The sequence below is a fragment of the Euleptes europaea genome, chromosome 15 (genome assembly GCF_029931775.1).
Source record: "Euleptes europaea isolate rEulEur1 chromosome 15, rEulEur1.hap1, whole genome shotgun sequence".
Taxonomy (NCBI): domain Eukaryota; kingdom Metazoa; phylum Chordata; class Lepidosauria; order Squamata; family Sphaerodactylidae; genus Euleptes; species Euleptes europaea.
In genome coordinates this window covers 54,844,914-54,871,117 of record NC_079326.1, presented here as the reverse complement: position 1 = coordinate 54,871,117, position 26,204 = coordinate 54,844,914, and the positions used below count along the sequence as shown (strand labels likewise).

Genomic DNA, 26,204 nt, shown 5'->3' with positions numbered 1-26,204 from the left:
GGAAAGCTTTTGATTTAATTTTACTTAGTTCAAAAATCAAACTTATGTAATAATCTCTAACATACATCTATTGCTACTTCAATAGTATTATGCATTAAATTGTTACTTTTACTTATTAATCTAAATACCTAAAGTTAGGAGACTAAACTGTGTACATAAAATTCAAATACTATAGAAAGTTTTAGTTAATAGTTTCTAATACGTAAGGAATAGGGCTGAACATTGAATAAGGCTAGCTTTATTTCACATGCTCTTTACTGAACAGTTATAAACGAGTACAGGAATCGTCCCTGCAATTTACTGTAATCAGTGGATGAAATTTACTTTCCATTCTGTACTTTACATTTTGCTGGATACTAACGAAATTCACTGTTATACTGATAGTTATGTATGGTCAGAATAATAATAATGTTTTTATATGCCGACTTTCTCTCTACCACTTAAGGAAGAATCAAACCGGCTTACAATCTCCTTCCCCTCCTCACAACAGACACCCTGTGAGGTAGGTGGGGGCTGAGAGAGCTCTAAGAGAACTGTGACTAGCCCAAGGTCACCCAGCTGGCTTAATGTATAGGAGTGGGGAAAACAAATCCAGTTTACCAGATTAGAGTCCACTGCTCATGTGGAGGAGTGGGGAATCAAACCCGGTTCTCCAGATCAGAGTCCACCACTCCAAACCATCGCTCTTGACCACTACACCACGCTGGCTCTCAACTCAGTAATGTGCGCATGTAAAGTGCCGTCAAATCGCAGCTGCCTTATGGCGACCCCTTTTTGGGGTTTTCATAGAAAGAGACTAACAGAGGTGGTTTGCCAGTGCCTGCCTCTGCCTAGCAGCCCTGGTCTTCCTTGTTGGTCTCCCATCCAAATACTAACCAGGGCCGATCCTGCTTAACTTCTGAGATCTGATGAGATGGGGCTAGTCAGGGCTATTCAAGCTGCTGTCGGGTACAATACGCTGGTCTAAAGACAACGACATGTAGAAGGGCTGGCTGGGATGGAAGAGTCCTGTTTGAGAACCCATTCTGAATCTTGAGCGCAGAAGAAATCAGGGGGTTCTCTAACAGAGCTTAACAAACAGCGGTTGGAAAAAGCAAACCGGGAAGCCCTGCTGCACACAGAAATGACCTCACTCGTGCCTGCAAAAATCTCGGCATCCCAGCCATGACGACTACACGACGTTACAGAAAATGGGTTAGCAGAAATGTTTTTCACAGCTAACTGCAGATTCTTAAATACAGGGTTTTAAGAAGTGACAAGTATTAAGTAATGTCCAGTTTGGAATGGGTAAGACGTAAAGGACTGGACACAATCTTTATGCCCTCTTTTCTCTGCTGTGGGTGGGGGGCTTTATGGTCCCTCCCGTTCTGCCCAACAATATGCTCTGGAGTTTTTAAACATGTTAGGGTTGCCGATAGAAGCACCAACATTGCCCTGGTGCTCCCGGCAGCAAACATGTAAAACCTGGGCACCGTAAGCATGCGCCTGTGAATCCTGGCCCTGTCCTTAAATATAGGGGAGACAGAGGGAGTCACCATCCCAAATGGAAAGCTCTCCACTATCTGAGCAGGTTTCTTATCATACTGTGAGCCGAACCTGCAGAAGTTACACATTCTTTTTAGAAGCTTAACTATTTAAAGGGTATTTCCATAGGGATTTGGCCTCCAAGTTTGCACGAAGACCTAGAGCTGTGATACCAAACTGTTAATAAGGAAATGGTACCGTGGAAATGCAGTCATGAAGAGCTATAGAGGTAAGGTTTCTCTGGCATATAGGCAGAGTTCGCTGGGTTTTTCAGGGTGATAGATGAAGAGCTGTGAACAAGGATTCGACAGCTCTTATCCTTATCTGAGGATCATCTTGCTAGACATTTCCAAAGAGGTACTTGTTGCAATTTCTTAAAACGGAATGCCTTGATTTAATAGGCCTTGCCACAGAAACATCAGCTTAAAGTTTTAGTTAGATCTGTAATCTAAATAGATTGCCTCAAAAGAATCCAAGAAACATTGTGTGTATGTAAAGTGCCGTCAAGTCGGTGTAAGGGAAGGAAAACGAGCCCTAATTTTTACTGTAAGGAAGAAGAGTTGGTTTTTATATGCCGACTTTCTCTACCACTTAAGGAAGAATCAACCCGGCTTACAATTACCTGTGACTAGCTCATGGTCACCCAGCAGGCTTCATGTGTAGGAGTGGAAAACCAACCCGGTTCACCAGATTAGAGTCCGCCGCTCATGTGTAGGAGTGGGAAATCAAACCCAGTTTTCCAGATTAGAGTCCACCGCTCTTAACCACTACACTACACTAGCTCTCCCCTACATTTAAGGGAAGGAAAACTAACCCTGATGTTTCGTGTAAAAACAAACCCTGATATCTTGAGTAAGGGAAGGAAAATGAACCCTGATATGTCGTGTAAGGGAAGGAAAACAAACCCTGATGTTTCATGTAAGCGAAGGAAAACGAACCCTGATGATTCTATGTCCCAGCATCCTACTCAACGAAATGCATAAAGCCAGCCTCAGTGCCCGTTCTACAAGTGGATTAGGGTGTTGCAGATAACCTGTGAAGCCACACGCACCAGTTCATCTAGTGATGCGCAGTCAGGCACGCATGCTCACCAGCTGAAAGAATACACCACACTGTTGTGTCAAGGTTATGCACCAATAATTTCAAACCGCTGCTACCCACAGAGTCAACGATTATCTAAAAGTATGCCAAAAATATTAAGCGTTGTGTTGAAATGCATTAGAAAAAAAACAAGTTTTTTTCTTTTTTAAAAAAGTAACTCCAAATCTGTTCAATGAAAAATAATTAAAAGAAGAAATTACCAACTTCATTGAACTGTTGCGGTTGTCAAAATATTCCAAAGATCCTAATGCTGTAAAATATGTAACAACATTTAAACCACAAAAAAACCTTTTAAATGCACAGTGAACATCTCTCTGGGAAAAGTGGGTGGGCATTAGTTATGGGAGGCTGTATTGGTTATTGCTGTATGGTTATGGTTAAGACAGTGAACTGAAACAAGTTTTGCTTTTCGCCCCTACATTTAAAGGAGACATGTGCTTAATGCAAGAATACGGACTACTTTGGTTGTCCTTTCCCCCTTAACTGCAAAAAAAGAACCCTTACAAGTTTGTAACTTTTAGTAAAATACACATAGCAAACAAGCATCTGACTATATACTGAAGCAAACTTATTTCAGCGTTTATTAAATGCAAAGATTTGTTGGTTAACATTGCAGCAGGATTGGACACATGAAGGTTGCTGGGTCTTTTTCATAACATCTCCTATATACCAACTGAAATTCTGGTGTGCCCCAGGCCCTCCATTTTAGAGAAAATGCTCACAAAGTGCATAAGCATAGGCCTTAAGACTAGGGTTGCCAGCTCTGGGTTGGGAAATACTTGGATATTTTAGGGGTGGAGCCTGAGGAAGGCGTGGTTTGGGGAGGGACTTGCAGGGTATAATGTCACAGAGTCCACCCTCCAAAGCTGCCATTTTCTCCAGGGGAACTGATCTTGGTCGTCTGGAGATCAATTGCAATAGCAGATCTCCATGTGCCACCTGGAGGTTGGCAACCCTACTCAAGACTGCCACTTCATGGGAGAGAAAACTTGCCTCACTAATTTTTGCGTGTTTTTTGACAGACATAACTGGTAGGCAGAGTCACTGTAACAAACAGGAACAAGACACGAAGCCTTGGTTTTTCCCCCCCCCTTTGGCAATCATGACGGCATTTCCCCTGGAAATTTGATGGTAGAACACAGAGCAGTTCTTGTTTCCTTCAATGTTTTTATTTTTGGCGCGGCTCTAATTTTCCAGTTTCTAAAGTCTCCTGGGTTTTACTGACAAAATCTTAGAAGCAATTCTACAGACGTACCATGCAAAAAATGTACCTCCACACAACATAAGATATACATTTATACACTCATTGTATGCATGCTGGCATGTATATTTATGTGTATATACACACTCTACCGTGTATATACAAATGCACATCGAGGAACATGGACTAATTTAAGACTGAGAAGATACAATGGAGCACACCCTTCACTCATGCACAATTTTAAACAGGGTCAAAGTCACTTTTAGAGGCTGGGTTCCCATTTTATTTATATTAAAAATTTTACCAGCGTGAAAAAGGATCTTGGCAACTCTTAAGATGTCTAAAACTGAATAACTGCAGTTTTTAATATGTACACAATGCCCTAGTATATATACAAACTACAGGCTAATACTGTTGCATATATTGAACTTTACCAACTTACATACCAGTACCACCCACGGTCTAGAATATTAACGTATTTCTTAACAGCCGTTTTTCAGCATTTAAGAAGTCGGTGATAGAATGGTCTTATCAAATACAACAAAAATGGTCAAACTAGCCTTTTGATGAGATAGTCTTTTGAACTAATGAGCTGATATGAACCTTCACCCTGTGTATGTACAACCAGAACTCCATCTGCATGAGAACATAAGAAAGGTCATGCTGGATCAGACCTGCGGGGGGATTGGCCAAAATGGCCCTCTCCTTCTTCAGTACGCAAAGTACCTAGAATGAGCAGAAATGAAGGTTCGGACTCAAGCCAAAATTCATAAACTAACCAGTGTTCTAAATACTTGGCTCCTCGCATACACTAGCATTCATATTCAAAGTTTTAACTCTAAACAAGCTAAAAATGACAGAACCCTAGACCAGGGGTGTTAAACATACGGCCCACGGGCTGGATCCGGCCCCTTGAGAGCTCGTATCCGGTCTGCGAACCAGCCAAGGCAACCACTCACTCCAGTCCCGATCTGAGCATGCGAGGCATGGCCCAGCCCGACCAAGTGACATTAACAAATCATAACAAATGAGTTCGACACCCCTGCCCTAGACTTTAAGGTGCAGTGACAGCGGGATCGGCCAAAAACGGCCCTCACTTTCTCCAGTAAACAAAGTACCTAGAACGAGCGGAAATGAAGGTTCACATTCAAGCCAAAATCTGTAAACTAAGGATCTAAGAAAGGCAGTGGTATAAACGTCATTAGGCAATTAGTAATAAAAGGGAAACATAACACTTTGCCAGCCTGGGAGGCGTTCAGATATAATAAATGCCGATTTGTATTACTCACAACTTTCAGTATGAATTTTTAGAAGATGAGACATTCCTTCATAGCCTTAAAAAAAAAGTAACAAAAAGGGTCCAGCAGCACACCATAGGATGCTTTTTTTGGCTCTCGTTCTGGACCACACACTTCCCAACTAAGCAAATACCTGAACTGATGAGCAGCCCAGCCAATATGGCAAAGTCACTGTTGAAGATCAGCAACTTCCTGAGAAGCATAAGGCCAACTATTGATGTTTACTTCTAAATTAAGTTTATTAAATACCACTGATGCTAATGATCATTCCTGACATCATCACTCCTAATGCAATCCATTCACATTTTATTTTAATTTCAACATTAGTTGCATGACCAGTGTTCTAAACACTTGGTTCCTCGCATATACTAGCGTTCACATTCAAAGTTTTAACACTAAACAAGCTTGAAGTGACAGAACCCTAGACCGGGGTATTAAACATACGACCCGCAGGCCGGATCCAGCCCCTTGAGAGCTCTTATCCAGCCCGCGAAACAGCTGGTGCAACCACCTCATCCAGTCCCGATCTGAGCAGGCGAGGCATGACCCAGTCTGACCAAGTGACATTAACAAATCATAGCAAATGCATTTGACACCCCTGTTCTAGATTTTAGGGTGGATTCCAAATTGCCCCATTTCTACATGTGGGATTTTTACCAATTCCTTTCTTCCATGGCAACCCAAAACACACAAATACCCCATGCTTTTCTCAGGAACAGGGAAAGGAATAGCTGATGTGTAAAATGTGAGGTCATCTGTGAGGGGGGGGATCACAAAAATGCTCCCACACCCACAAGCCCCTGGAATTCTAAGAGTTATCCAAGTCACTGGCAGTTAACTACCACAAAAAGTACAAGCAGATTCAAAATGCAATTCTAAATTCTATTTCAAGGTTCATGTTATTTAAAACTCAGAGTCAGAAAGTGCAAGGTCTATTTAAGGAACGAATGCATCCCTCATAAAGTTAAGGAGGTGCATGCTGTGGAACGGATGGAAGTAAATGTTCAGCTTCCGATTGCGTGGGAAGCTGGTCATGAACTAACCCAACTTTTTGTTTGTTCCAATAAAGCTGTACTGAGCATGCTCAGCGAGGTACCAAGGCCTAAAATCTACATGGCCAGTAGCTCTCATACACTAAAGCCACCATGTGCAGTAACTACCAATGGGAGCCTTTCCAGGAACTCCCCATGTGGCTAGCATAACATGAGATCCACCCCTAAGCAAGAGCATCTTGACCATATCAATGGTGCATCAGAGCACACACCAATCAAAGAACTGCCTTCCTATGTCGGACTGAAGGCCACCATCCAGGCCACCATCTTATCTCCAGGAGAAAGCCAGCTAACCTAACAATGCCTCAGTATTGTGAAGTGGTTAAGAGTGGCGGACTCTAATCTGGTTTGATTCCCCACTCCTCCACAAGAAGCCTACTTGGTAATCTTGGGCCGGTCACAGTTCTCTCAGAACGAGTTTTAGATACCCATCAGTTCACTTCTGAAGGTACCTTTGCCCTCTCTTATTTTTCAGCACAGCTTCAACGTCTACTAAATGTGAATCGCTGCCAACCTCCGTTTAAGAATCTGAGTCATCCTAAGCACTCATTTGCCCAGGACCCACAGAACTCAGAAAGGACTATTATGTCACTCAATGCTCTTTCAATTGCCTTCACATATTCTGACATGCTACTGCTTTTAAGATAACGAAGCAAAGCAACATCATAAAACAAGTGGCAGATTCAAAACTATTGGCCTGACTCCTCCTTCATTAGAAGAAGAAGAGTTGGTTATTATACCCTGCTTTTCTCTACCTTTAAGGAGTCTCAAAGCAGCTTACAATCACCTTCCTTTCCCCTCCCCACAACAGACACCTTGTGAGGTAGGTGGGGCGGAGAGAGTTCGGGGAGAAACTGTGAGTGGCCCAAGGTCACCCAGCAGGCTTCATATGGAGGAGTGGAGAATTGAACCCAGTTCTCCAGATTAGAGTCTGCTGCTCTTAACCACTACACCATGTTGGGTGTGTTGTAAATGAAGTACAGCTGCTCTGTTCTCAGGATTACGAGTCTGCTAAGTGCCGTCAAGTCGTTTCCGACTCATGGCGACCCTATGAATCAGTGTCCTCCAAAATGTCCTATCTTTAACAGCCTTGCTCAGGTCTTGCAAATTGAGGGCTGTGGCTTCCTTTATTGAGTCAATCCATCTTTTGTTTCCTGCTGCCCTCAACTTTTCCTAGCATGACTGTCTTTTCCAGTGAATCTTGTCTTCTCATAATGTGACCAAAATACGATACCCTCAGTTTAGTCATTTTAGTTTCTAGGGTCAGTTCAGCCTTGATATGCTCTAGATCCCACTGATTTGGTTTTTTGGCAGTCCATGCTATCCATAACAGTCCTCCAACACATTTCAAAGGAATCTACTTTCTTCCTATCAGCTTTCTTCAATGTCCAGCTTTCACACCCATATATCAGCTTGTGTTTTATAGATTACAGCAAAGCTTTTGACTGATTATACCCATTGTCAATAAATCCAATTACAGGCTCAGTAGACACGGAAATGGCAAGCCACCTGGTCACCTCCTGCAAGCAAGAACGGCCTCCAGCTGATCAGCAGAGAAGCTTTGCAAGACTTGTTCCCTTTCTTATTAGTCTTTTCGGGCCAAAATGCTCACACAGGCCACTGAGATGACCTAGTGGACTTGTCTATAGGGCTTCTGCAATCTTACATGCGCTTACTGGAGAGTACGTCCCACAGAAAGCAGTTATGGCTGACTTCCAATGAAACAGAAGGGCAGCCTGCCCTTATGGATGCTGCTGAAAACAAGCTTTAATTCAGGGGGCTGGGATAACGTAATTTTGGAAGCTGCTGCCAAAGTATCAGCAAACCATAGATCCTTCAATATTCTGATTCTCAAAGTAATCCTTCGGATCGTACTTCTGACTTTCACCAGTAACTTCCTAGCCGACATCGCACATGAAATGGTCTCTCTCGGCAAACGATGCAACACAGTGATTTATGTCTGCTGGACATGCAGGTAACTACATGCAAAGTTTCGGTGCAATCCAGTACTGGCCAGCGAGGGAGTTAATAATTTTCTTGTAATATTGTCACAACTGCATGCAGTAAAAATTAACCTGCCGCATGTGGCAATAAGGTGAAAATTATACTGATACTGTTGTATAATGCTTGTTTTCACCTCAAAAGAACATACACTGGGTCAGAGCCGACCTTTTCGCAAATGGAAGGGGTTTGCGGTCAAAAGGGAGAACTAGCAGAAATATTCCTGCTCTTGTCAAACAGAGATGCTTGCTGGGAGGGGTCTGATTTCCCTGATCATGCTACAGTCCTTCCCCAGCACCCCATGCCATTCTTGAGGGGGGTCTTCTGACCCTCTGGGAACAAAGGCTGCATCAGAAAGGCAAGAAATCCCTTCCACGAACTCATAAGGAATGGATCTGAGCCAGTGAGTTGTAAGTAAAATCCCACTAATTTCAATGGAATTTTCTTCCAACTGAGCAAGTGCTTAAGATCGCATTTTAGATTGCCTATACTGTGGCTAGAACGGCACTCATATCTTCAATAATTTGTCTTCCATTTAAAATGCATTGTCAAAGTGCATGTCAACGTTCATTAAAACCTACAGGGAAAAAATAATAAATTAAACATGAATAAATTTACCTGTCATACTTAAGGCCATTTTCCTTCACCTACAGCTATTAAAGATAAATGTTTTAAGCAGGATGTTCTTACACTTTCTTCAATATAAAGAAAAGCAGAAAATCATGAGGCAGGTCTAAGGAACAGCCTTTCATAACTAAAAGTTCTGCAACAAACGCATGGATGTTAAGATGCAAACATGATCATAAAAGTTGCCCATTTTAGAAAGCTTCTACTTCAAAACTACAGAACGAGATGTTCATTAGAAGCCATTTATTTTTACAGATCCATAGGTGCAAAATCAGATTTTAAGTTCTCACAACAAAAATGGCATTTATAGTAATTAAGGCATATTAGAGATGCAGAAATCCACATGAGTTACAATACATTAAATACAATCATGCTTTGTATGGAAAAAAACGATAACCAGTGGCCCTGTGTTGGTTAAATTACTAAGCCAACTGTTTTCCAAATACATTTATCTAAGGAAGAAATGATGCAAATAAGAACACAATAAAATGTGAGAATATTTAACATTCTGCCAGGGAATCTGGCAACGCACCTCATAAAGCTGTCTCACTAACTAGCATGCTCATATTGCGGGGTACAATACGATGTTTTTCTTGTAAAACCCTTCCAGGAGCCCAACTGCCTCATGAACTTTGCGTAAGATTTAGTGAATGCTATAAAATGCACGTTAAGGCCGAGGCAAGGGTTCTACCCCACATTTTCACCAAAACACTTTAAAAGTTAGTCGCATGCTTCAGTAAGTGATAAGCAGAAGGAATTAAGATTTCTGCAATACTTTTACTTTGTAGTATTTTTTTGGACACATCCAGAAGGGCCTGTAGACACTCACAGCTTTTAACGTAAGATTTTGCAGAAGACGCCCAAATAAAGGGTCTTCTCCCCTCAACCCCTTAACTTCAAAAAGCAATTTGGGATATGGAACAAGTGCTTTTTGATGGGAAAATTGGGAGATTGGGGGGGGGGAAACAAATAACAAAACGGAAGTCAGACACATGGGCAATGTTTTCTTTTTAAAACACTCGTGCACCAGATCTGTAGGAAGTTTGTGGGAGACAACAGCTTCTAGAAAAACTTGGAAGGGAGGAAGCTTCAGATGCAAACACGCCCCTCTGGATCTAAACTGTTCTGCAGGTACAACAGTTTGTCTGCAAGTCTCTCTAGACGAGTGAGCAGTTTGGGTTGCCGAGTTTCTGCATCTACAGAAGTTACGGCTACACAAGAGAGCTTCCCATACAAAACAACGCTCAAAATGCAGCTCTGAGGAAAACTCAGCGTAAATGTTTTACCTTGATCAAGGAGGTGATCACAATCGCTCCAGCGTTCACCATAGGATTGTGAGGTTTGTCTGCAAAACAGAAACCTATTCAGTCACGGCTATCTTATCAAGCAGAGGATTCCACAACCAGAAAAAAGCGCCCTCCTATATTTTAGACTACATCCTACCCCTTCTGCAGCTTCCAAGAATCAGCAGATGACTCACGTATCAGTTGCTGGATATTAAAGTATCCTTACATTTCCAAGTTGAGATGTTTTCTGTTCTTTTCATTCAGCGTTTTTTTTGGGGGGGGGGAGTAGGGGTGAATTCTTGCTAATGCATGGTATAAACTACTTTCCCACCATGGTTATTTCAGATCCCCCACCCCTCTTTTCTATTGGGGAGGGGCCGTGGCTCCGTGGCAGAGCCTCTGCTTGGCATGCAGAAGGTCCCAGGTTCAATCCTCGGCATCTTCAGTTAAAGGGACTAGGTTAGTAGATGTGAAAGACCCCTGCCTCAGACTCTAGAGAGCTGCTGCCGGTCTGAGTCGACAATATGGATTTTGATGGACCTCGATGGTCTGATTCAGTATAAGGCAGCTTATTGCTTCTCGGCCTTTTGGCTAAGATCAAGTGTAGTGTAGTGTATAAGGCAGCTTCATGCGTCCTTGTGACCTTCCTACTCAATTCTACATCAGAGAATGTACCTCATGTGTTTTCAGGATCCCCAATTCCATTCTTGGACCATTCTCAAATACAAGAATGGCCCATGCTTGCACATGTGGAGCTTTGTGTATACACTAGAGATAGAACCATACAGCTGGAAGGGACCACTAGGGTCATCTAGTCCTACCCCCTGCAGAATGCAGGAAATTCACAACTACCTCACCCCCCACACACCCAGTGACCATGCGCAGGTGTAGCCACTATTTTTTTTATTCCCCCTACCACTATAAATGTAATTTTACATTTAAAATATAGTCTTTATTACACCTGAGTTACTATACATAAACTACTTTGTAAGCTACTAGTGCGTGGCCTCTCCCTATACACTGTGACAGTGCACATTTTGCGCCGGATTTACTCATTCATTTTATTCTGCAGACCAGACGCATACTGACTAAAAACTCAAAAGAAAGGAAAAAGTTGTATCAAACACAAGCTCTTTGATTCTCAAGCCGCCTAATACGAAATACTACCAAAAACTTGTATAGACACAGCAAGGAATACAGAGATTCAAAGTCTCTGAATAACAGTTTGTAATTCAAAACCATTTTACGCATTCCAGCACTGGTTATCCAGCATTGTGATATCATTGGCAGACTATATTTAGGACAGTCAATGAAAGTACAAGCTCTATATACTAATAAAACACCGAGCTGAGCGACGGGGTAATTTTTAGACATCGCAGACGATGAGTTCTGCCTTTGGCATAGATTTGACGCTTGGAACGGTACCAAGGACATTACAGTAGACCGGCTCCTTTGCATTAAGAGATCAACTTCTGGAAGGAGAGGATTACCCAGTCTAAAATTCAAGGCTAGGTAAGTCTACGTTGAGACCAAGTTACTTTGTACAAAGGCTAATCACACCATACATGGTTCCAAAACCAAAAGAAAAGTAGGAAGAAGAGTTCGTTTTTATATGCCGACTTTCTCTACCACTTAAGGAAGAATCAAACCGGCTTACAATCCCCTTCCCTTTCCTTCCCACAACAGACACCCTGTGAGGTAGGTGGGGCTGAGAGAGCTCTGAGAGAGCTGTGACTAGCCCAAGGTCAGCCAGCAGGCTTCATGTGTAGAAGTGGGGAAACAAATCCAGTTCACTAGCCTCTGCAGTTCATGTGGAGTGGGGAATCAAACCCAATTCTCCAGATCAGAGTCCACCGCTCTTAACCACCATACCACACTGGCTCTCCACACCACGCTGGTAATGAAGTTTAGACAAATTATACCAAACTAGCAAATCTCTGCCTACAAAGATTATTTTTTTATAGTTTAAAGATCTCATTTAGAACTAATTTTTGTTTTGACAGGCATGGGAGATGTCTTCCCCCAGTGTTTCTGGAAGTTATAGGTGTTTTCACATTCTAATAAATCTGTGCCCTTCAAACCTACATTCAATATTGAAGGAATGAAAGGACACACAGAACTAAGTGTTCTTCCTGTGTTTCAGTTAAATGTATATGTTTTATTGTTGCCTTGGACTCTCCCTATTCAAAGAACATTCTGTTTTTACCAACAAGAATCATGTATCAGGCAACTTCAATGCCGCAATTTTAAGACTACAGGAAAGAAAGGAAAGGAAAGTAGTAATAGTTAGCATTAGAACACAGTGGCCCACGTGCCTCAGATACTGTGAAAATTAGGATAACCTTTTCCAGGTCTGTACAGTATCTGTGAAACCAGCCTTGTAGTTATAAAACTCAATTTAAGCATAAGCAGCATTTCATCTCAAATATACAAACACAGGAAAGCTTTTCCTCAGTGAATGCATCACATGGTCTGCAAATGCCACATCTTCATTCCCATTCTATTAAAAATTAATTCAGTAACATAGCAACAGAGTGCTTGTCTCGTCTTACCAAGCGACAAGCCACTGGGCATTTTTTCCACTAATAAAAATCCAATTCTTCATTACAACGCTAAAATGCATCATCAGATCATAATCCGAGCCTGTTTTAAGCACAACACTTAGCGATAATAAGCAGTCCTTATCCTCTGCCACGCCCCTCTCCAAAAAGCATACACGTTTTAATTTAGGGAAGGGAACTTTTACTTTGAAACATAAGCTAGAACTCTGAAATTGACACTCAAAGCTTCCAGGAATGTTAACCCCTGCTTTAATTTGCCATAGCTGAGAAAAGGAATTAGGGACAGGTTTAGAAGAAGTTGGTTTTTATATGCTGACTTTCTCTACCACTTAAGGAAGAATCAAACTGGCTCACAATCACCTTCCCTTCCCCTCTCCACAACAGATACCCTGTGAGGTAGGTGGGGCTGAAAGAGCTCTAAAAGCTGTGACTAGCCCAAGGTCAGCCAGCTAACTTCATGTGGAGGAGTGGGGAAACAAACCCGGTTCACCAGATTAGCCTCCGCTGCTCATGTGGAGGAGAGGGGAATCAAATCCGGTTCTCCAGATCAGAGTCCACCGCTCCAAACCACCGCTCTTAACCACTACACCATGTTTACCACAATTAACTTGGAACCTTCTGGGACACAACGTTTAGTGAAAGAAGCAAGTTTGTGTGAATAGGAATGACATTTCACAGCTATAGCTCGCAGCGGTTTTCGAGGGAATTCCTATCCATCATATACAAAGCACACGATTCATATTTTGACCACACAGACGTGAAGGTGGGAGTTGTTAGGACTGACCTTATTGAAGGGAAGAAGTTGTATTATGTGTACCTACATGCAAAAGAGATTCAAACTTGGTTTAATAACCTTAAATCGATTTGAGTGCAAGGAGGAGTACACCGGAAGCAGATCAGAGCTTCTGACGCCCCATTAAGAGTGTACCCAAGCACCACAGGACTTATTGGCAATGACTACAGTCTCTAATGGACAAAGATGATCACAAGCGGCGGTAGCTGGGTGCACCACTATATTCTGAACTGCTGAGTTGTATATTTGGTTTGCATTTGCATTGTTTACTCTGTAAGCTGCTTCGAGTCCCCAGTGAGAGAGAACAGAATGAGATGATGATGCAGTAGCAGCAATAATAGTAATAGGAGAAGGAGGAGAAGAAGAGTTGTTTTTTAAATGCTGACTTTCTCTACCACTTAAGGAAGAATCAAAGTGGCTTACAATTGCCTTCTCTTCCCCTCCCCACAACAGACACCCTGTGAGGTAGGTGAGGCTGAGAGAGCTGCGATTAGCCCGAGGTCACCCAGCCGGCTTCATGTGTAGGAGTGGTGAAACAAACCCGGTTCTCCAGATCGGAGACCACCGCTCTTAACCACTACACACCACGCTGGCACACTGAAGAAAGATGACAGGAAGAAATCTGATTCATTTGAAATGTGGTGTTGAAGGAGAGTTCAACACCCCCCCATCCACTCTCAACTGCTGCACTGGGATTGAAGGTTGTGCAACCGATAAATGCGTGCAGAGGTAACGTACCATCTTCGTTAAGGAACAATTTGTTGAATCTCAGTCCGCTCGGCTCTTTGCCAACGTATCTGTGTACGTATTCGGTGCCAAGGTCATTAACAGCGATCGCGTACTTCAGAGGCTTTACGCAGGATTGAAGACAAAACGGGACTTTGGTATCTCCGACGGAGTGCCTGCGAGAAACAAATACGATATTAGACTCGTGCTACCGCCAGATTTATTTGGAGATGAGAGATATAGCCGTGCCCTCTAGCAGCAGCTTGGGAAAGGGATTCTATTTAACATTATTCTCTGCTTCTTACAACCCATCAGAAAAAAAGAGTAGGGCTTTTTCACTATATTCCAATACTAATGCTGGATGTATTTGAGGGGGAACTGCAAACAGTACAGCATGAATAATACACACTCGGAACCCCTGAAAACAGGAACAACTGGACACAGGTCGGTTACTTTTAATGTCACTGTCCGCTATAAACAGAGCCAACACCAAAACCGATAGCTTAGTTCCCAACTTGCACGTGAGGTAAGTATGTCCTCTCCAAGTACTGCTCTTTAGAAACTGTTCATAGGAGTTCTGAACCTAATCGTTAATCCAACTATTTTGTTTCAAATTCTTTAGACAAGATGTTCGCTTTAAGTTAAATTGCAGTAGGTATTTCATTGGACGAAACAATAAACATGAGGGAGGTGCCCAAACTGAACCAAGCAAAAATGTGTACGTTGGGAGAGAGAGATGTCAAAATATCAATATTATTTTTTTAAAAGGGAGACAGAAAGAATCAATTTGTATTTTATCAGCAATCAGAAGCAACATGTTGGTAGTTTCCTACCGTTATTTATCACTTCCCCATATAAATAATGGTACATCACAGTATTCCAAAGATCAGATTGTTATGATTTTTACGCCTGCGTTTTTATCCCAGTTGGCAGAAAGAAAAACTGAGGTGTTGTATTTAGAGTGTGTCATGGTATTCTGGTAGAGGAACACACGTTTAGCCCATTGATTTAAGCTTCCTGGACCTTTTACGCTTTTGTTCAATCGAATCCAAGACCACATAGCCATCTACAAATTAGTCTTAAACAAAATAAAATATGTATCTAAGCTTTACTACATATTTCAGAGCTAAGCAACCGGACCTGCTCAATTTGTAATCCTCCAAGCTGATCTCAGCCCACCCTGCTGCCACCCACCCAAAACAGCAAATGATGGAGGAGGATGAGAAAAGTTGGTTTTTATATGCCAATTTTCTCTACCTTTTAAGGAGAATCAAACCGGCTTAAAAATCTTCTTCCCTTCCTCTCCCCACAACAGACACCTTGTGAGGTAGGTGGGGCTGAGAGAGTTCAGAGAAAGCTGTGACTGGCCCAAGGTTACCCAGCTGGCTTCATGTGGAGGATTGGGGAAACCAATCCAGTTCCAACAGATTTGAGTCCACTCGTGTGGAGGAGCAGGGAATCAAACCTGGTTCTCCTGATTAGAGTTGGCCGCTCTTAATCACTATACTATGCTGAGCAAAAGGTTAAATAGTAAAACAGCAAAAACCTAGCAAGGAAGCATGTATGTATTTGTTCAGCTTGGCAGTCTGTATGTGGGAAATACACACACACACACACACAGAGAGAGAGAGAGAGATGAACAAAGTCAAGTAAAAAAATGTTATCAGAGCACGTTTGCATACTGATTAGTTAAATCTTTATCACAAATACCTCTGTGCAAGTTCAGTATAAGCAAACAGTTCAAATGTTTATCACAAATACCTCTACGCAGGCAAATGTTGACCAGAACTAAGTGATCTAATGATGGTTTCAAATATGGTTCAAGAGGAAGCCGTGGCATGGCCTTGACTATTTACTTCTAGAAATAAAACATGCAGAGGACCTCGGATTGAAACATGATAAAGTATCACTGTTGAATTTTCCTGATCCTTATAATGTCATTAGTGCAATCTACTGATTTACATAAACTGTTTCATACTATGGAGACAGATCACGACGGGCAGCCGTGTTAGTTTGTCTGTAGCAGTAGAAAAAGAGTAAGAGTCCAGTAGGACCTTAAAGATGAACAAAACTTCTGGCAGGGTATGAGCTTTCATGAGTCACAGCTCACTTTAAGGTCCTACTGGACTCTTACTCTTTTCTATTTCATACTATCTATTTCCAAGGCAGCTGTGGGGGGGAAGCCTCAGAAGTTCTAAAAGCCTTCCATTATTTAAAATGGACGTTCTCAACAACAAAAAATCCTACTCAAGGAAGCACTGATGATTGCTACATTTGTCAATATACTAGGCCTGTATTCCTATCCTTCTCTCTTACACAGTTCTGGACCATTGGATCAGTATTTCCAGTGGTATGGCATTTTACAGGGCATCAGCTTATTAAGAAGAGCCTCTGGTTTTGTGCAGAAACCCAAGAGAAGGGCTCTACAAAGAAGCTGAACGTGAAACTGCGTTGCCCACAAATAGCACAACTAAGACCCAAGAACCACACTAAATCTTGGGTAGTGCCCGCCATGGCTTGTAACCCAAGCACAGACAGGGAGACCTTCCTGTAAGGGTATGAGCCTACGGAGTACATTGTAGGCTCCCTTCCCCCTTGCAAGCAGAGACAAAAGAAGAACAAGAGTTGATTTTTATACTCCACTTTTTCTCTACTTTTAAGGAGTCTCAAAGTGGTTTACAATTGCCTTCCTTTCCCCTCCCGTGAGGTAGGTGGGGCTGAGAGACCTCTAAGAGAGCTGTTACTAGCCCAAGGTCACCCTGCTGGCTTCATGTGGAGGATTGGGGGATCAAACCCGTTTCTCCAGATTAGAGTCCACCGCTCATGTGGAGGAGCGAGGAATCAAACCCGGTTCTCCAGATTAGAGTCCGCTGCTCATGTGGAGGAGCGAGGAATCAAACCCGGTTCTCCAGATTAGAGTCCACCGCTCATGTGGAGGAGAGAGGAATCGAACCCGGTTCTCCAAATTAGAGTCCTCCGCTCTTAACCACTACACCACGCTGGCAGGGATTTTACTTTCACCATAACTGTCTTGGTGCCGCTGTGGTGCTTAATCATGGCTCTAAGCTCCCTTCCTTCCAAGAGAGCAACAGGGCCCTGAACTTGACTCTCTGAGCCAGTTCCAAGATTGGAACTCCCTGAAGCCTTAAAGGAAAGAACAGCCTTTCGGGGGTTCCGGCACGGACCCCCCATGAACTGTAAAAACTCAGACTAGGGGGTTAAAACCATACAAACAGGAAGAGGTATTTGTTAATAATGAAAATGAAATCAACACTGTCCTCGGTTTCAGCTCTATTATAAGCTGTGCTTCCATAATCAATATTTATATGCTTTCTAATCAGCCTCCACATCCGCAAAGGAAGAGCGTTACGCTCGAAATGCGTCAAGAAACTTGGGTGTTCTGGATAAGTGAGTTATTTCCCTTGTTTGTGGGTTTCCAGACACAGAGCCTTGCCAAAAAGTTCTTTTAGGATCACAAACATTAGCGCTGAAAAGCTTGTCCTTAGCAGACGGGCAGAAAAGACGTCAGCTGCTTCAAGGGTACGAGCTGCTCACCCACCAGAATCAATGGCAAACCTTTTGTTGCTTTTCAAAGTCAAGTATAACACTTAAAACTACACAACTGCATAATGCTTTAGACTCTGATTCTATACATTTATCCCTGCAATTAAACTGCCTTTTAATCATCAGGTCTAAAGACCTGCTCCCAAAGACTTACGCTGCTTTATAAAAATGTTCCGGAAAGTGCTTTGCCAGCGTGGTGTAGTGGTTAAGAGCGGAAGTTTGGCGCAGTGGATTCTGACCTGGACAACCGGGTTGGTTTCTCCACTCCTCCACATGAAGCCAGCTGGTTGGCCTTGGGCTAGTCACAGCTCTCTTAGACCTCTCTCAGCCCCACCTACCTCACAGGGTGTCTGTTGTGGGGAGGGGAAGGTGATTGTAAGCCGGTTTGACTCTCCCTTAAGTGGTAGAGAAAGTCGGCATATAAAAAAACAACTCTTCTTCTCCTTCAGCGGACTTTTAGGACTTCGCAGTTCCAGAGACATAGAACAGTTTACAAGAATTCTTCTCTACCAAGGAGAATGGAATTTTATTCAACCTACTGCTATCAGGAACAGAAATACAGGTAGAAGATTCATCTTCACCCCCACCCCGCAATCCTTTCACCCCAACCTGGTCGGCTGACATGCTTTGGCATTGCCTAGCAGCCAAGCGATTACCAATATCTCACAACAGTCACACAAGATTTCGGTCAAAACGCTTTCAATTATAGCTGCAGTCCGTACTTCCATGATTTGGGGTTTTAATTTTATTTACTTCATTTTTATAGTCCACCTTCCTCACTGAGACTCAATGAGGGTTACACCAGTCACAACACACAATAACGTGAGACACACAAACAACAAAATTAAAGTACAACTAACACAGACAAATGAAGCAGCATTACAAGATCGATGTGCGGAATGTTAAGAACATAAGACAGGCCCTGCTGGATCAGACCAAGGCCCATCAAGTCCAGCAGTCTGCTCACACAATGGCCAACCAGGTGCCTCTAGGAAGCCCACAAACAAGATGACTGCAGCAGCACCATCCTGACTGTGTTCCACAGCACCTAAGATAACAGGCACGCTCCTCTGATCCTGGAGAGAATAGGTATGCATCATGACTAGCTTTCATAAGAACATAAGAAAAGCCCTGCTGGATCAGACCAAGGCCCATCAAGTCCAGCAGTCTGTTCACATAGTGGCTAGCCAGTTGCCTCTAGGAAGCCCACAAACAAGACGACTGCAGCAGCTGACCTGAACAGCACTTAAAAAATAAAAGTGTATAATAGTGTGAGGGAAGGTAATTGTGCAATATTTTCAACATGTTTAAAGAAATAATAATCAATGTTGGGAAGACTATAAAATGGTATAAAAAACAAACAAAAAAAAGTTGGTTATGCCTACCCAGCGAAAGGTATATTAGTAAACATTGTAGATTTCCAGTCTGTAGTGTTTATGTAATGTATATTTGTTGTAGTTTTGTTTGCATTGTACTGTTGGTATTTGTTAGATTAGAAAATGAAAAATAAAAAACATTTGTCAAAAAAAAGCACTTAAAAATTAAAGACTTCTGTGAAGAAAAGCCGCCTTGCTATTCTTCTGATCACCAAACACTGGTTCAGGCTGCGGCCTTCTATGTCTTCAATGTCTTGATATCAGACTCTGGGAGCTGATGGCCAGCTCTCTCACAAACCATTCCCGTGAGAAACCATTCCCATTTCCTATGGGAAGCCACTTCACTTTGGGGGGAAAGGTGTGGAGACCGGAGGCACCATCACCTCAACTTCAAAGCACCTCCATTTCAAAGCCTTCCTATTGTAAATCAGCTATCTGTTCTTTTGGTGACAATCCTGTTAGAAGCCTGACATCTCAAGAGCTTGAAAGAGCCCAGATGTTTTGCACTGCTGAAGAATGCAAATACATCCTTAACTTCAAAAGGCCTAGAGGTGTCATGCCAAATATCTTACAAGTTTATTGCGTTCTCAACATCTCATTGGGCGAATGGCCATAACCTGATGAGATGGGAGAGATAAATATGGACTCTGTTCTAATCAAAAATCATGAAGCTTGGGAGGGGGACATGCTGGCCATGTCCCCGAGCTATCATCACCTTTTGGCAACCATGAAGGACTGACACTCTGCATGTTAGGACCAAACCTGGTTCTTGGTAACTATAAATCAACTAAAACCTTGCATTTGTTACTCTCTTGGAAACTTTGCCTATTTTGCCTGAAACTTAAAGAATTACTGTGAAGTTAGAGATTGCTAAGATTTCTTGTTTTATGCTACCTGTCTCACGAATAATTTCCTTTCTGTAATGAGCACATTTTATTAAAATAAACTTATAGACTTTATATTGAAGTCTGAGAAACCTTTCTGGGGCTCAGGGCTAAATCCAAGTGCCTGAGTGTGTGTGTGTGTGTGGGAAACCACCTACCTTAGTGTTTTGTGGCAGCAAGCCTCCCCTGGCAGAAGCTCTACTCTGCAGGGACGGTTTTGCTGGTTTTAACTTTTGGGAAACTGGCTGGGGAAGAGTAGCTCTCAGCTCATCCCTGGAAAGCCAGCCTTTTGGAATTGAGAGCTGGTGGCAATATACCTATACTGCGCTCAGAGGGGGAATCCTGGAGCTCAGTAAGGGATTTGGGTTTTCTTAGGAAAACATCTGGTGACTTTGAACTAAAGAGGAACCGGCCTGCTGGAGAGCAGACCGGGTCTCCTTGACAACTTCCAACTAGCACCATAGGGAACAACGTGGGCCTTACGAAGCTCCCATAGCAAACTTGGTTCCTCACAGGTAAGGTTCAGCCTCTATCACTACAGCTGGAAATCTCTGGAAAGCTTGGATATTTAAAAAAATTTAACCTACCTTTGTCCATCCACTGTGCAAACAGACACTCCCCACAGATCAGGACTGAACTTTGCCAGCTGGGGAATATAATCAGCGACCTATTTTTTTGGAACAGGAACAATGCTGTTAATTTAAGGTTAATTGCTTACAGGAAAATGTTCAGCTAAAAGAATCCGCAAAGAAAGATCTACTCCAAGCTCCTCTGTGGAACGTAACCTCTCCCCCAATCATAACTATAAAGGCCCTTCAATCTTACACATTTCAATCTGAGCTACATAGCCAGGATTTGGGGTGGGGGAATACTAGTTGCAAGAAAAGGTGTACCATGAGCTACTAAGAGTGTGTTCATCAATTAATTCATACAAAAACCTAAACAGAAGTCAGCTTACATATACCAGTTGACAAGGACCACTAACAAACATATTAAACTAGTAAAAGTAAACATTTTCTGGAGAAAAGCAAGCGTGGAGTTTTTAACAGACTGGTTATTACACTGCCACGAACCTCTGAAATATTTGTAATATTCTCCCTGATAACCCTTTAGCGTTACAGTGAATTAAAAAGGGTAACATAATAACTAGCATGATGTATTTTAGCTATATTGTTCTATAATACATTTTAATATACTGAAGAATATAATTATTGTGGTTACTAAGCATCAAACAAAGAATTGTTTGACATGATAAAATATTGGGATAATTATTGATTAATGCGGTCTATTAAATATTGCTTGTGACTGCATTTATGTTTAGGACTATTATTGATATTTTTTTCATTTGGTATAACTGTCTTAACCACCTTAATTGTAAATGAGATCATAATATGATTCCTTCAGGCATTCATCCCGGGGGTTTTCCCCTCGTGTTTTGTTTTTACTATTATAAGAAAATTTTTAAAGTCCTTTGTCAATTCAACTCAGTCATGAAGCTCACCAGGGGGACCTGGGGCCAACTGGCACTCTCTCTCCCCTGCAGGGTCGCTGTGTGGGCAAGATGGGAGGAGGAGAAAACCTTACGGGCCACCCCGAGCTTCTTAGGGGAAGGGCAGGAGGGGAAATGCATTGGTGACCTAAGGAGGTGGCTAAAGGCACCCCCCCAATTGTGCCCTACAAACTACCCCATTCAGCTCTAAGCAAAAGAATTGGCGGAAGTGGAGGAAATCAGAGGCTGAGCTCAGAGAACTGCATAATAGCATGGGTTTCTGCCAACTTCCTGCTCTGCACAGAGGAGAGAGGGGGAGCCTGAGGGGATCTACTACAATTGGCTGCTGAGCCGTAGTGGACTAGTTGCTGCCCATTACGAATAAGAAGAGTTGATTTTTACACCCCGATTTTCTCTACCTTTAAGGAGTCTCAAAGCAGCTTACAATCACCTTCCCTTCCCCTCCCCGAAACAGAAGGTCGGACAAGAACCAACGGGTTGAAATTAAATCAAAAGAGTTTCCGTCTAGACATCAGGAAGAATTTTCTAACAGTTAGAGTGGTTCCTCAGTAGAACAGGCTTCCTCGGGAGGTGGTGAGCTCCCCTTCCCTGGAGGTTTTTTAAGGAGAGGCTAGATGGTCATCTGTCAGCAATGCTGATTCTATGACCTTAAGCAGATCATGAGAGGGAGGGCATCTTGGCCATCTTCTGGGCATGGAGTAGGGGTCACCGGGGGTGTGGAGGGGGAGGTAGTTGTGAATTTCCTGCACTGTGCAGGGGGTTGGACTAGATGACCCTGGTGGTCCTTTCCAATTCTATGATTTTAGGCATCTTGTGAGGTAGGTGAGTCAGAGAGTTCAGAGAGAACTGTGACTGGGCCAAGGTCACCCAGCAGGCTTCATGAGTAGGAGTGGGGAAACCAACCCAGTTCTCCAGAATAGCATCTGCCACTCATGTGGAGAAGTGGGGAATCAAACCCAGTTCTCCAGATTAGAGTCCACCGCTCTTAACCATTACATCACACTGGCTCTCAAGAAGCAAGCACACAGACCCAAAGCTTCAGGTGTCAACTGCCTCAAGGAAGACTCTGACAAGGCAGCACTGAAGCATCCCAAATAAATAATATTTTAAAAACTAATTAACACCTTCCATGACCTTAAGAATATATGCTGAAGGAAGTAATAAACTCTTGCATCCTTCAAAGCATGGCTGTTGAGCTATGGAAATATACAGAATACAGCCGCATTCAGGTTGTTTACCTTTCCTCCAGATTGCTTTTTAGCACTCTCGTACAGTTCATCAATATGAGAGGTAAAGGACACGTAATCTGGGATCACAAACTTCCGCCGGAAAGCCTGAGTAAGCAAGACGATATTGCTTTGAACACACCTGGGACATATGAAAAAAAAAGTTACATTCATGGAAGTACCAAGCGTGAATATTACCTAATGCGAGCCCTCGTGTTTAGAAATGTGAAGAAACAGAATTTTTTCCTAACATTTCAGGGAAGAAATTTGAATTTTAGGCCTTAAAACTTTAAACATGCTTGCACAAGCTATCAGGCACGGCAACTGAGTTATCAGACTTCTGTAAACCGTTCAAAAGCCAACAATTCATGAAGACGTAACCAAATCAGACCGTTGATCTATCAAGGTCAGTACTGTCTGCTCTAACAGGCAGTGGCTCTCCAGGTTGTCAGGTAGCGGTCTTTCACAGCACATGTGGAAGACCTCTACCTGATCCCTTCAGTTTGCTCTGCAGGATCTCCTATGCCATACTATAGAGGCTACACAGGCACTCCTTGCTTTACTGCGCCTTGCAGATGCTGCATTTTCGAGCAAGTCTATCGGTGGCATTTTCCAACAGAATCTCCTCACTTAGTGACTGTTATATTTGGGTAATCCTCACTATATTTCAACTTTTTTCATTATTATTACAGTACATTTTTAGGACATAATGCTGTTGCACACTTAACAGACTACAGAAGAGTGTAAACATAACTTTTATATGCACTGGGAAACAAAAAAATTTGTGTGACTCGCTTTATTGCAATATTCGTTTTATTGTGGTGGTCTGGATCCGAACCCGGAATATCCCCAAGGTATGCTTTTGTACAGCAAGGGCAAACCACCAATAAAATGAAGTTAATTTAGAGCAGTGGTTTTCAACCTGGGGCCATATGGTCCCCCGGGCTCCCTCAGGATATTCCAAGGGGGCCACAGGTGAAAAAGCTGTGTGCATTTTGTGTGGCTGTTTATGCTTCTTTGTTCCTTGGCTATTTACAAACAAAACATTTAAATAGCTACCTTTCTACCGGTAGGACAGGGGGGCCACAGGAAGGAAACAAGGTCGGAAGGGGGCCACAGTTGGAAAAAGGTTGAGAACCACCGATTTAGAGGAACACTGCTCCAAAGGCTTTGTAAATTCTGCCACCAACCCATCCAAAATATTTACAGGTTACAGTACTTAGTTGCAATGCTATCTGGGGAGAGCTTGCTTTTCGTCTCCCTGCACAAACCAAATGCAGCAAGTTGTCGGGCCACAGTTGTGAATAAACAAGTTACTTACTTTTTAAAGAGATCTTTATCTAGCATGACGCCATCAGAGGTTGTCTGTAGAGTCAGTCTTAGCATATCCATACATTCTTTCAGCCTTGGATCAGAGGTACGTAAACCCGTAGATTTGAGAGCCTGCAGAATTTTTAAAAAATGGGAAGGGGGCATCATAAACGTTCCTTGTTCTGTCCACAACTTTAGCTTGAGCGCTATGCGACCTCGCAACGCAATGCAGCAACCAACTAAAAGAGACTTCCAAGGAATACCTCTGTTCTTTAATACTTCAGCATAACCATGTTTGAGAGCACGCTACTATGTAGTTAGATTTAAGCTCAGTAGCACCTTAAGAGACCAACAAGAGTTTCAGTTTTACAAGCTGTCACAAGTCAAAGCTCCCTTTGTCAGACACAAGTAGGAATGGAGATCTCCAAGTCCTTTTACCTCAGTCCAAGGGTGGGAGAGGCGTTGTAAAGAATGCTTGTAAAGGATGCAAAAGTAGTAGCAGAAGAAGAGTTGGTTTTATACCCCACTTTTCTCTACCTTTAAGGAGCCTCAAAGGGGCTTACAATCGCCTTCCCCTCCCAACAACAGACACCTGGTGAGGTAGGTGGGGCTGAGGGAGTTCGGAGAGAACTGTGACTAGCCCAAGGTCACCCAGCAGGTTTCATGTGGCGGAGCAGGGAAACCTACCCGGTTGTCCAGATTAGAGTCTGCCGCTCTTAACCACTACACCACGCTGGCTCTCGTACAATGCCTATTGTAATCAGCTTGATTAGAGTAGATGGGAAATGCTCAGGGGCAGTGGTCCCCAAACCTTTTGAGTCAGTGGCCACCTTTGGAATTCTGATACAGGACAGTGTGCGTAACCACAAAATGGTCTGCGTCAGAGGCAAACCCTCATACACATTCAGAAGAACCCCAAGTGCAGGGGACAAGAGGAGTAATTTAAAAAAAATTGAAAAAGAGGAGAAAATAAAACCAAAACTGTAGTGACAGCTGCCCCTGAAACAATCCGATTTGAATCTGCGCAGCCAGTGAGATCTCCAAATGGCCAATAAGAAGCCCCACTGGGCAGGAACCTCACCTGGCCCCACTCCACCTTCTAAACATTTTTGGCACGCACCAAGAAAGGTGTGGTCAGGCGCCATGGAGCCCACGGGTACCACACTGGTGACCCCTGCTTGTATGTCATTTAGTTTCAAAATACCAGCAAATTAATCATTATGAAGCAAGCTACGTTGTCTTACCAGATGCTCCAGAGCAGGAATGCCTGACTGCCCCCCCCCCCACAATCAATTCGTCATTAGAAAATTTGCAGGGTGTACTTAAAAAAGTGACCAATAAGTTATCAAACTGTACTATTTAGTGGGCTGCATTTTTTAAAAAACAACTTACCGTAATGAACTTATGAACTGGTATTTTCTCTTGCCCTTCTGCAATGGTATAGAACAGCAAGTCCTCCAAGCTGGGCAGAAGGCCTTGCTTTATCTTACTGAAAAGAAACAAGACAAAGGACTCATGGTGAGAAAACACACAACTTCAATGCCATTCACGCTCTTAACAGCTTACCACTGGATCGCTTTAGTGTATCTGACCCACCATTTAAGCTACTCTTAAGTTCTCTCTTGTTAGTGACAATAATTTAATTAGCGGTTTCTATTAGCACTCAAATACTTGGATCCAAGTGGGATGCAGCACCTGCTATATTATTCCTTTCCAACTGGCAGCACAGATTTCAAGTCAAGAGCAGCCCCATGCTACAGAAGACGCATCTGCTGGTTAAGCTAAAGAATAAAACGATGTAAAAAATATTGGGATGAATCTTGTGACTCCCTTCCACTAAATTTTCCTTTCTCCAAAGATAGCCTTTTCTTCTACCAAAGAAGCCTTTCTCCTTTTGAAAAAGTTAGGCTTTGTTACAGTAAGCCTCTCTCTGTTGAACAAACACATAGTAGAACATAATACGATCCACTTAGAAGAAGAGTTGGTTTTTATACTCCACTTTTCTCTACCTTTAAGGAGTCTCAAAGCAGCTTACAATCACCTCCCAACAGACACATTTGGAGGTAGGTAGGGCTGAGAGGTCGCAAAGAACTGTGACTAGCCCAACGTCACCCAGCAGGCTTTATGTGGAAGAGTGGAGAATCGAACCCGGTTCTCCAGATT

The 26,204-nt window shown here is 42.8% G+C and overlaps 1 protein-coding gene across 1 annotated transcript in view; it reads right to left on the bottom strand.

Annotated features, from left to right (window-relative positions):
- The window catches only part of GLS (glutaminase), a 54,589-nt gene extending 29,065 nt beyond the window's left edge, over positions 1 to 25,524 (bottom strand). The window contains exons 1-6 of the mRNA XM_056861091.1: positions 25,434 to 25,524; positions 24,052 to 24,173; positions 22,743 to 22,872; positions 20,582 to 20,661; positions 14,183 to 14,346; positions 10,091 to 10,149 (exon numbers count right to left, since the gene is read on the bottom strand). Of these exons, the coding sequence (XP_056717069.1) occupies positions 10,091 to 10,149; positions 14,183 to 14,346; positions 20,582 to 20,661; positions 22,743 to 22,872; positions 24,052 to 24,122 (504 nt within the window). The 5' untranslated portion in view covers positions 24,123 to 24,173; positions 25,434 to 25,524. The remainder of the gene's footprint in view (positions 1 to 10,090; positions 10,150 to 14,182; positions 14,347 to 20,581; positions 20,662 to 22,742; positions 22,873 to 24,051; positions 24,174 to 25,433) is intronic.
- Positions 25,525 to 26,204: the final 680 nt, after the last annotated feature.